Source organism: Pseudophryne corroboree, chromosome 2, assembly GCF_028390025.1.
Source record: "Pseudophryne corroboree isolate aPseCor3 chromosome 2, aPseCor3.hap2, whole genome shotgun sequence".
NCBI classification, from domain to species: domain Eukaryota; kingdom Metazoa; phylum Chordata; class Amphibia; order Anura; family Myobatrachidae; genus Pseudophryne; species Pseudophryne corroboree.
In genome coordinates this window covers 679,733,411-679,745,628 of record NC_086445.1, presented here as the reverse complement: position 1 = coordinate 679,745,628, position 12,218 = coordinate 679,733,411, and the positions used below count along the sequence as shown (strand labels likewise).

At 47.4% G+C, this 12,218-nt stretch overlaps 1 protein-coding gene across 1 annotated transcript in view; it reads left to right on the top strand.

The window, feature by feature from the left end:
* Positions 1–12,218, top strand: part of SLC41A1 (solute carrier family 41 member 1) — a 193,508-nt gene that overhangs the window by 162,173 nt on the left and 19,117 nt on the right. The window contains exon 9 of the mRNA XM_063955154.1: positions 2,864–2,998. Coding sequence (XP_063811224.1) covers positions 2,864–2,998 — 135 coding nt within the window. The remainder of the gene's footprint in view (positions 1–2,863; positions 2,999–12,218) is intronic.

Sequence of the window (12,218 nt, the reverse complement as noted above, 5' to 3'; positions counted from 1 at the left end):
GTGTTCCAGTCAGTGTACGTGTTTCCACCACTCCCACTCATCCCAAGAATCCTAAAGCTCATAAGGAGAACAAGGGTTCAAGCAATCCTCATTGCTCCAGACTGGCCGAGAAGGGCTTGGTATGCGGACCTTCTGAATCTACTGCAAGAGGAACCGAGGCCTCTTCCTCTTCGGGAGGACCTGCTGCAGCAGGGGCCGTTCGCCTATGAAGGCTTACTGCTGCTACGTTTGACGGCATGGAAGTTGAGCGCCTGATTCTTGCGAAGAAGGTCATTCCTACCCTGATACAGGCTAGGAAAGGGGTAACGTCTAAACATTACCATCGTATTTGGATGAAGTATGTCTCTTGGTGTGAATCCAAGAAGTTTCCTACGGTGGAGTTTCAACTCGGACGTTTTCTCCCCTTCCTGCAAGCAGGTGTGGATATGGGCCTGATGTTGGGATCTGTGAAGGTCCAGATTTCGGCCCTATCCATTTTCTTCCAGAAACAATTGGCTGTCCTCCCTGAGTTTGACTTTTTTTGAAGGGTGTCTCCCTCTGTACCGCCTACGGCGCCTTGGTACCTTAACGTGGTGTTGCAGTTCCTCCAGTCAGATTTGGTTTGAGCCTCTACAGGAGATTGAGTTCAAATTTCTTACGTGGAAGGTGGTCACGTTGTTGGCCTTGGCTTCTGCTAGACGCGTGTCCAAATTGGGGGGCTTTATCCTGTAAAAGCCCTTACTTGATCTTCCACGAAGATAGAGCTGAGCTCCGGACACGTCAGCAGTTTCTTCCAAAGGTTGTGTCGACATTTCATATCAACCAAATTATTGTGGTGCCAGTGGCTACTGACTCCTCAATTACATCAAAGTCCTTGGATGTTGTAAGGGTCTGAAGATATATGTGAAGAGAACTTCTTGTCACAGAAAGTCGGACTCTGTTTGTCCTATATGATCCCAAGAAATTTGGGTCTCCTGCTTCTAAGCAAACTATTTCTTGCTGGATTCGGTTCACTATCCCAGCACGCTTATTCTACGGCAGGACTGCTGTGTCCAAAATCTGTTAAGGCTCACTCTACTCGTAGGGTGGGGTCTTCCTGGGCAGCTGCCCGGGGTGTCTCGGCTTTGCAATTTGCCGAGCTGCAACTTGGTCTGGGTCGAACACGTTTGCAAAGTTTTACAAGTTCGATACTTTGGCCTCTGATGATTTGAAGTTCAGTCAATCAGTTCTGCAGGAGCCTCCGTGCTCTCCCTCCCGTTCTGGGAGCTTTGGTACATCCCCATGGTACTAATGTGGACCCCAGCATCCTCTAGGGCGTAAGAGAAAATAGGATTTTGTTACCTACCGGTAAATCCTTTTCTCGTAGTCCATAGAGGATGCTGGGCACCCGCCCAGCGCTTCGTATTCCTGCAACCGTTATTTTGTTCGGTACTACTTTGTTTAGTTATGTACTGCAATGTTACTTTAGAAGTAATGTTTCAGCAGTTGCTGAATGTTTCAAGCTGGTTAGCTTGATGTGCCTTGTGTGTGTGTGAGCTGGTATGGATCTCGCCAATATCTGTGTATAATCCTTCTCTCGAAGATGTCAGTCTCCTCGGGCACTGTTTCTAGACTGTCTGGTAGGAGGGGCATAGAGGGAGGAGCCAGCCCACACTCTCAAACTCTTAAAGTGCCAATGGCTCCTGGTGGACCCATCTATACCCCATGGTACTAATGTGGACTTCAGCATCCTCTACGGACTACAAGAAAAGGATTTACCGGTAGGTAACCAAAATCCTATTTTCTAGTTCCCTTGCTTCTCTTCACAGCCTTTTATAGGGCGGTATTCAATTCTTTTTACCCCCTTCCACACCCGTTCTTTTTCTGCTTCTGGGGGTGTGGTATAATCATTTCAGCTCTCTACCCCTTGGGTAGCGAGGGCACCCAACCCTTTACGCAGCTAAACCTAATTACTATGGGTGCGATATGTGCGATAACGAGGATCACTTTAGAAAAGAGTGGCCGTAATATATAATTTTGCATAGCACTTTTCCTGCACTTCTAAAGGGAAGTACTCCTTTTAACTGGACTATAACTTTCCAATGCACACACATATAAAGCTTTAAAGGGGTGATTGGCGCACACAAAGGATAGCAGCAACCCTCTGACCAATGGTATTCCCCAATACCGAAATGGAATACAAATGGGGAAAGAAAGTAGATCAGATAGGTGCGCTAATGTTGAAAAAGAGCAAGCAGATAATACTTCCCTCAATGGTTCTCTTAATGGAACGTCATGACATCAATGGTGGGCTCCTGCAGCCAGGTACAGCGACACTTCCTAGGTCACGGCTGAATCGGAGGAAGCAGAGAGGAGGCGTCTCTGGGCCTCACAGCAGAGCCCACCATTGATGATGTGACGTTCCATTAGCAGAACCATTGAGGGAAGTATTATCTGCTTGTTCGTTTTTCAACATTAGCGCGCCTTATCTTTTATCTTGTCCACCCCCCCCTTCCTCCCACCTTATGCGTTTTTAATGTTTTACTAGTTTAACCTATCGTTATTCTTGTTTTGGATTCTGTACCTGTATATACACTAATTTCTTCATCTACTTGATGTATAGTTATATCTGCATGGCCTCTACCTTTTTGACTGCCTTTCCATTCTTACTTTTGTATATATATATATATATATATATATATATATATATATATATATATATATATATATATATATATATATATATATATATATATATATATACATATACATACTTTTTCTGATATATCACGTTGTACGCTATTTCAATAAGTGTGTTTTAAAAAACAAAAAAAGCTACTATTACACGTAGTCATATAACCATATACCTTTTTTATTGAGTCTTTATTGGCCTAATATTTTCTAGGTGTTGGAGGGAACCTTGTAGCTGTTCAGGCCAGCCGCATATCCACGTACCTCCACATGATGAGATCACCGGGAGAGGAGACTGGACTTATTCCTCGCAAGTGCCCCACTCCTTGCAGAACCTTCTTCAGCTCTGGTACAGTAGAAGTATTCAATAAAAAAAAAAACCTAATCTCCTTTTCTCCATGTTGCCCTGTAAAGGGCACTTTCTGCAGCAGGATACATTGGTTTCCATAGAAAACATTGGGTGTAGAGTGGATCTTGATCCAGAGGAACCAACAGGCTAAAGCTTTAGGCTGTCCCAGGATGCATTGGGGCCTCCCTATAAACCCTGCCACCAGGCACTGAGCGCTCAGTTTTAAGTTGGTGCCTGCAGCAGCAGGTCACCTAACAGGAGGGCTGCACTGGGCAGCCCTGTATAAGCTTTCCGAAGAATTCAACTGTGCTGTCAGCTCTGTATGTCATGGTGACACTTCAGCGCTGCAGCTCAATCACCTCCCAAGCAGCGTTGCATACTCCCGCGGCTCTGTTCCCAGGTAGCGGAGATGCTCTGGCTTAGGCACACAGTTGCAGACCGCTCTTCTGGATCGGGTGGCTGCTACGGGGAGGAGGTAAGCGGGTTTCGTTCACGACCTAGGGAGAAGGTTTGCGGCACTGTCGTGGACATGGTCACCGAGCAGGGACCCCACAAGACCACCACGGCACCCCATTTAGTAAGGCTCTGTAGTACTGGCAGTGGAAGTCCAGCATAGGGGAACTGGTGCTTAACCTGTAGCCCTTCCCGCGGCCCAGGGGGCAATACAGGGGGCAATATCCACATAGATTTCCCACCCTCGAGCTGCCTCACACTCTGCATCATTCCCTGACAGACGCTGGGCGCAATCTTTGGAGCATAGCTACTACAGGTCTCTGGGGTTGCAGGGCAAGGTCTCCCTTGTAAAGCCGCCTGTATACAGTGCTGTGACTTTACAAACACTTTAGTATTCTACATGTTTTAATACAGACAGCATTGGTTAATAGAGTGTACCTGTTACAGAATATATTGTGCGAGTATTCTGATACAGTATATACCTCTGTGCTAGGACCTCAATGTGTTATATGTATGTGTGTGTATATACAGGTTGAGTATCCCTTATCCAAAATTTAAAATCCCACATTTCTGGGTCCCCTACTGAGATAATGACATGAATATTATATATTATGTGTGTGTGTGTATATAGATATTTTATATAGAAATATAATATAGTTCAGTGCAGCTTTATTGTGATGATGATTTCTGCATTGCCTATGACTGTGTGTGCCTGTATCTGCTGTGTGGATTCACTGTTTTCTAGATATAGCTGTCATTATTCTGTACCCTAAGAGGCTAGGTGTGTCTGGGTCTGCTAATATAGGCCCTCATTCCGAGTTGATCGCCCACTAGCTACATTTTGCAGCCATGCAAATGCTCCTGCATCATGCAGAGCATGCTCCAGAGATTTACCAAAGGGAGAAGTGTTATATGACTGTTTCTGTACTAATTGTCAGACGCCTCCCAGTCAGTTCGCAGCACCTGCAGTGGCACACCCTGGGCTGCGACCCCCCGTGCACTGCACCTCATATTGGGGGTCATTCTGAGTTCATCGTAGCTGTGCTAAATTTAGCACAGCTACGATCATTCACACTGACATGCGGGGGGACGCCCAGCACAGGGATAGTCCACCCCGCATGTCAGTGCCCCCCCCCCCTGCAGAAGTGCAAAGGCATCGCACAGCGGCGATGCCTTTGCACTTCAAGAGTAGCTCCCAGCCAGCGCAGCTTTAGCGTGCTGGCCGGGAGCTACTTGTCGCTCCTTAGCCCGCATGTGACGTCGCACAGCTGCCGCGGACCGCAGTCCCCAACGGTCCGGCCACGCCTGCTTTGGTCGGACCGCTCCCCCTCCATCGTCCAGCCCCCTCCCGCCCCAGTCTCGGAGGAGATCGCTAGGCAACGATGGCTGCCATGCACCGGCGCACTGCGGCGCCGGTGGATGCGCATTTCCGACCCGATCTCTGCGACAAACTGCAGCGAGCGATCGGGTCGGAATGACCTCCATTGTCCCTATGGTTAATCTGCCTTGGGCGGAAAAATTTGTCTAACCAACTGCAGCAATTGAATTAGTCAGAAACATACAGCAGGTCACTCCAGTGTCTCTGGGTCCTCTAAGCGGGCTGCTTCCTCCTCGCAATCCAAAATCCTCTCTGATGTCTCATCTGAAGAGGAGGGGGGAGCACACAGTCCTGTCAGACACTGTGTTACTGATGAGGATTCTCCCTTACAGATTGATGTCCATGCCTTAGTGGACGCTAATAAGCATTTCCTTCAAAGAGGAGGATTCCACTACTGTGGCAAAGAAAACTGATGAGTTTAAACAGCAGAAGGTGGTTAAAAACTATATTAACCCATTCTGATCATACATTAACCATTCTGGACATCAGGCGGGAACCCTGGACTAATCCACGGAGGAAACTCCCTCTGCCAAAATGGGCCTTGGCTCACTATCCTCTCCATGCAGAGTTATGTAACAATGGGAAACTCCACCATTGGTGGATTCTGATGTCACCCACCTTGTGGTGTCATTCACTGTCACCTCACTGAAGGAACCGACAGATAAGCGTGTGGAGGGATCCCTGAAGTCTATATACTCCCTTACTGGAGCCATTGATAGACCTGCTATAGCTGCCTCCTGGGCTGCAACTGAGATGTGGGTTTAGGCATTAGAGGAAGAGCTGCCTGAGGATATATCTGACAATGCCAGACAATACCGGTCTCACAATACCACCGCAACCTGATACGTTCAGGAGGTGTCCTCTGAGGCGGTTGTATTGCGAGGCGGGTGTATTGGCAGCCAAAGCGTACACCATGTCTGTCCTGGCTCGCTGCATTCGGTGGTTGAGGTCATGGAAAGTGGACCTGAACTCCAAAAGACATTGGCGGTACTCCCATTTACTGGGGACATTATGTTTTGGGTAGACCTAAATAAGTGTCTGAAATAGCAGCCGCTAAGACTGCATTTCTCCCCACTACTAATCCTTCTGCAGAAGGCAATAGGTACCACTTTCCATTCCTTTCAGCCTCAAGGGAATGCGAAAGGTCAGGCATACCCGAGACAGTCTCATGCTCCCAAAACCACAAAGCCCAAGGCCAAACAATCCTGGGCAGCCCGTCAGCATGCTTCTAAACATGACAAGCCTGCTGCATGACTGGGCGGGCCTCCCTCTGGGGGATCCCAGGGTGGGAGGCCGACTTCTACAGTTAACCCAGATCTGGTTGAAGACCACTTCAGGTGCATGGGTTCTGGAAGTTCTCTCACGGGTACTCTCTCGTTCAAGTAACGTCCCTCTCGCCAGTTTTGCACTACGGCCCTCCTTTCGGATCCATTAAAGGTGCAAACTCTACAACTGTGGTGAGATCCTTCCTGCGTACAGGAGTGATTGTGCCGGCACCTCCGTCCCAGAGAGGCACCTCCGTCCCAGAGAGGCACCTCCGTCCCAGAGAGGCACCTCCGTCCCAGAGAGGCACCTCCGTCCCTGTTTCTGACCCGAAACTCAATGGGTCCTTTTGGCCTATACTAAATCTCAAATCTTTGAACAAGTTTGTGAGTGTCCACGTTTCATATGGAAACAATGTGCTTCATTGTACTGGCTAGGGAACCCGGAGACTATATGGAATCCCTGTGTGTGTGTGTGTGTGTGTGTGTGTGTGTGTGTGTGTGTATATATATATAGACTGCTCAAAAAAATAAAGGGAAGACTAAAATAACACATCCTAGATCTGAATGAATGAAATATTCTTATTAAATACTTTGTTCTTTACATAGTTGAATGTGCTGACAACAAAATCACACAAAAATTATTATCAATGGAAATCAAGTTTATTAACCCATGGAGGTCTGGATTTGGAGTCACCCTCAAAATTAAAGTGGAAAAACACACTACAGGCTGATCCAACTTTGATGTAATGTCCTTAAAACAAGTCAAAATGAGGCTCAGTAGTGTGTGTGTGTGGCCTCCACGTGCCTGTATGACCTCCCTACAATGCCTGGGCCTGCTGTTGATGAGGTGGTGGATGTTCTCCTGAGGTATCTCCTCCCAGACCTGCACTAAAGCATCTGCCAACTCCTGGACAGTCTGTGGTGCAACGTGGCATTGGTGGATGGAGTGAGACATGATGTCCCAGATGTGCTCATTTGGATTCAGGTCTGGGGAACGGGCAGGCCAGTCCATAGCATCAATGCCTTCATCTTGCAGGAACTGCTGACACACTCCAGCCACATGAGGTCTAGCATTGTCTTGCATTAGGAGGAACCCAGGGCCAACCACACCAGCATATGGTCTCACAAGGGGTCTGAGAATCTCATCTCGGTACCTAATGGCAGTCAGGCTACCTCTGGCGAGCACATGGAGGGCTGTGCGGCCCCCCAAAGAAATGCCACCCCACACCATTACTGACCCACTGCCAAACCGGTCATACTGGAGGATGTTGCAGGCAGCAGAACATTCCCCTTGGCATCTCCAGACTCTGTCACATGTGCTCAGTGAGAACCTGCTTTCATCTGTGAAGAGCTCAGGGCGCCAGTGGCGAATTTGCCAATCTTGGTGTTCTCTGGCAAATGCCAAATGTCCTGCACGGTGCTGTGCTGTAAGCACAACCCCCACCTGTGGACGTCGGGCCCTCACCACCCTCATGGAGTCTGTTTATGATCGTTTGAGTAGACACATGCACATTTGTGGCTTTCTGGAGTTCATTTTGCAGGGCTCTGGCAGTGCTCCTCCTGTTCCTTCTTGCACAAAGGCGGAGGAAGCGGTCCTGCTGCTGGAATGTTGCCCTCCTACGGCCTCCTCCACGTCTCCTGATGTACTGGCCAGTCTCCTGGTAGCGCCTCCATGCTCTGGACACTACGCTGACAGACACAGCAAAACTTCTTGCCACAGCTCGCATTGATGTGCCATCCTGGATGAGCTGCACTACCTGAGCCACTTGTGTGGGTTGTAGACTGTCTCATGCTACCACTTGAGTGAAACCTCCGCTAGCTTTCAAAAGTGACCAAAACATCAGCCAGAAAGCATAGGAGCTGAGAAGTGGTATGCGGTCACCACCTGCAGAACAACTCCTTTATTGGGGGTGTCTTGCTAATTGCCTATAATTTCCACCTGTTGTCTATTCCACTTGCACAAAAGCATGTGAAATTGATTGTCAATCAGTGTTGCTTCCTAAGTGGACAGTTTGATTTCACAGAAGTGTGATTTGACTTGGAGATGCATTGTGTTGTTTAAGTGTTCCCTTTATTTTTTTGAGCAGGGTATGTATGTATGTATGTATGTATGTATGTATGTATGTATGTATGTATATATATATATATTGGAGAGTATAGGCGGCACTCGGAGTCTTACACACAATCTTTAAAGAAAAGCCATATGTGTTTAATATCGACGTTTCGGGGGACGGACCCCTTTCCTCAGGACACAGCAAACAAGTGACAAAACCAAACAAAACAACTTAAATACCTTACCAACCTGGGCCCCGTCATCTCCCGCAGCGTCCGCGTTGTCCGGCACCTGGAGTTCGTGCTTAGTCACGTGTGGCGCCCGTCTGCCGGAAGTCACGTCATCCCGCGACACGGACCCGCTTCTGACGCGGCTGTGGACAGAGGGGAACAGGTTGCCATGGGGACCGTACACTATCACAGCAATGCGCCCTGCATCGTCTCCTGGCAACGACAAACATGTATTCATATTTAAAACGACAAACACCTATTGCAAAACTCTATCTAAACAGTGTTAAAACTGAAGTGATAAGACGCACTGATATACAGTGCGATAAACATTCATAGTGAAAATAAAATTCATGTGCTAAAATATCACATAAGAATAAAATTAAAAATGTACAACAATTACAAAAATTGTGGACAGTATAAAAAATGCATAACATACTGCCAGGAGACGATGCCAGGAGACGATGCACGGCGCATCGCTGTGATCGTGTACCGTCCCCATGGCAACCTGTTCCCCTCTGTCCACAGCCGCGTCAGAAGCGGGTCCGTGTCGCGGGATGACGTGACTTCCGGCAGACGGGCGCCACACGTGACTAAGCACGAACTCCAGGTGCCGGACAACGCGGACGCTGCGGGAGATGACAGGGCCCAGGTTGGTAAGGTATTTAAGTTGTTTTGTTTGGTTTTGTCACTTGTTTGCTGTGTCCTGAGGAAGGGGGTCTGTCCCCCGAAACGTCGATATTAAACACATATGGCTTTTCTTTAAAGATTGTGTGTAAGACTCTGAGTGCCGCCTATACCCTCCAGTCTGTATTGGGGTCAGTTCACCTCTAGGAGGGCACCAGAGCGAATACCCCTACGGGGACAGCAGAGTGCCGGGCTGCATCCATGGAATATGTATATGTGTATATATAAATATCCAACAGTGAACGGCACTCAGAGACCATACAAATGAAAAAAGTTGTTTTCCAGATGGTCAACGTTTCGAGGAACAAATCCCCGTCGTCAGGACAAATATACAGCAGAATATCACAAACACACACACTTACCCTCCTAAATACCCAAATGGTCCCATCGCCGCCATCCATTCCACGCACGCCCGCAGCTCTCACTGCTTCCGCTAACGCCTACAGACATCCGCTTCCGGCAACAGCCGTTTCCATGGGAACCACGGCTAGCGGTTCACCACGTCTCCGGCTGCGGTCCATCAGCATGAAGAGACGCAGGCCGAGCACACAGAGGAGGCAGGGCTATGGACAGAAAAGACGGGCAATGCGATGGGACTGTATACATAAATACATAAAGAACAAAAAATAGCATAATAGATAAACAGCAGCAAAAATAGAAACTGTCACAAATATCACAAAGACACATCCCATATATAGACATCAAGGAAAAAAGTTAAACAAGCATATTCCAGTTAATTTTTTCATTTAAACCCCCCGGGGCACAGGTACCCAGTCTCAAGATCCATTTGGTTTCTTTAACTAACTAAAAGAGACTTGGCACGATCACCACCCCTTAGATTAAGGGGCACGTGATCAATAATAAAATATCGAAGAGACTCCAACGTATGGCCAGCACATTTAAAATGTTTCGCTACTGGTTGGTCGATTAATTTACCTTCAAGGGCGAGTTTGATGGCCGATCTATGGGCCGCCATCCTTTTCAGAGAACTTGCGTGTAGTTTGGCCAACATACATTAACCCACAGGGACAGATAATAACGTATACAACAAACATCGATGAGCAGGTTAATACAAACCTGATATCATATGTTTTGTTGCAATGGGGATGTTTAAAGGATTTGAAGTTCAGCATAAGTTTACACGTCGCACACCCACTGCAGCGATAACAGCCATCAGGTTTAAAATAGACATTGGGATGTCTGGTCAAACCCATACCGGTGATGTCAGTTCTGACTATTCTATCTTTAATATTGCGACCGCGGCGAAACGACATTAAAGGAGTAGTGTGATGGAACACCTTTAACTCAGGGTCCGATGACACTATAGGTCACAGAGCCTTGGTGGCTCTACTAATCCCCCCCCACTAGAGGAGGTGTAGTCACTGGGGAAGGGAATCCTGCGTGCGAGGTGTCTGTGTCGGTTCCAAGAGGGATTGCCGGGACATACCGAATACTTCCTCTTTCTGCCTCTCAAGCATATCAGGATCATAACCGCGAGACGCAAACTTCTGGTCCAGAGAATCAAGCTCTCCAGGGACTTTCGAGGGGTCTGACGCTATACGCATCATCTGCGAATGAGGAAGCCCTTTCTTAAGGGGCTCCGGGTGATGGCTGGACGCTAATAGGAGAGTGTTACGGTCGTTTGGTTTATGGAAAACCTCAGTAGATAAGCAGCCATTTTCGAGATGAATCTTCACATCAAGAAAATGGATGTCCGTCAGACTACAAGAATAAGTAAATTTAATAGAGGTGTCCGAACCATTAACTCCATCTATAAACTCCACAAGTGCATCCTGTCCCCCACCCCACAACAAAAAGATATCATCAATATAGCGACAATATAATAAAATACTGTCGCCAATAGATGAATTGGAGAAAAAAATGTGGTGGTGTTGTTTAAACATAAAGATATTTGCGTATGACTGGGCCACAGGGGACCCCATCGCACAGCCTCTAAGCTGAAGAAAAAAAGAACCCTCAAACAAAAATAGTTGCGTTTGAGGGTTAACTCAAGGAGGGACAAACATAGCTCATGGTCAAACAGTTGTTCAGGAAGTTCAGCCTTCAGAAAGTTCCTCATAGCAAGTATACCCTCATTGTGCGGAATAGCCGTATAGAGACTGCAGACATCGAGACAGCGTAATAGAGTTCCTGGAGGGATATCTGACGGACTGTAATTTGTTGAGGAATGAAGTGGTGTCCTTCAAAAAAGAGTCTAGATGGCAGCAAAGGCTGTAAAATGGAATCAAGTAGCTGGGCAACTGGTCTATATAAAGAGTCTGGGGCCGAAATGATCGGGCATCCCGGAGGTTTCATGGAATTCTTGTGCAGCTTGGGGAGTGTGTACAGTAGCGGCACCCTAGGATGACTGACAATAAGGGCTTTAATAATTTTGTCTGGTAATTTACCAGAACCTTGGGCTGAATTAAGGATCCTCAGAAGCTCTTTCTGGAACTGAGAAGTTGGATCAGATGGCAATTTCCGATAAACTTCCACATCATCAAGTTGGACATAAATCTCATCTCTGTAGAATTGTAGATCTAAGATGACGATTGCACCGCCTTTATCGGCGGGTCTGATTATAATATCGTCGTAAGACGCCAGGTTTTCAAGAGCTTTAGTTTCTGCTCTGGAGAGATTAAACTTGATTTTGGCTGGGGCTGCTGAGAATTTAGTGATGGAGTCATCTAGCAGCCGGTGGAAGGATTTTAGCGAAGCGTTAGACGAAACTGGATCAAACGAAGATCTTGATGAACGTTTAAGGAAACTTGAAAAAATAGAAGTGTCACTGGTATCAGGAGAATGCTGGAAAAACTCTAAGCCTCAATCTGCGTGAGAATGCATGAATGTCCTTAGACCAACTAAAGGTATCATGGAGGTTAGTCGGGACAAAGCTTAAGCCCTTACAAAGCAACGAGATTTCCGCCTGCTCTAATTTCCACTGGGATAGATTGAAAATTAGCGATTTTGGCGCGGTGTCACTGCGCGTACCCCTTTTGTTCTGGCCACCCCGGCGGATGGCAGTGAGGTTGTAGGTTTTGTGATACCTCGGGAACCTTTCCCTAAAGGGGCTTCCTTGTTACCAGAAGCATCATCGCCTTCAGACGTAGCAAATTCGCTATCCGAGCCAGAGCGCGGTTCCTGGCGGTTGCTGAAA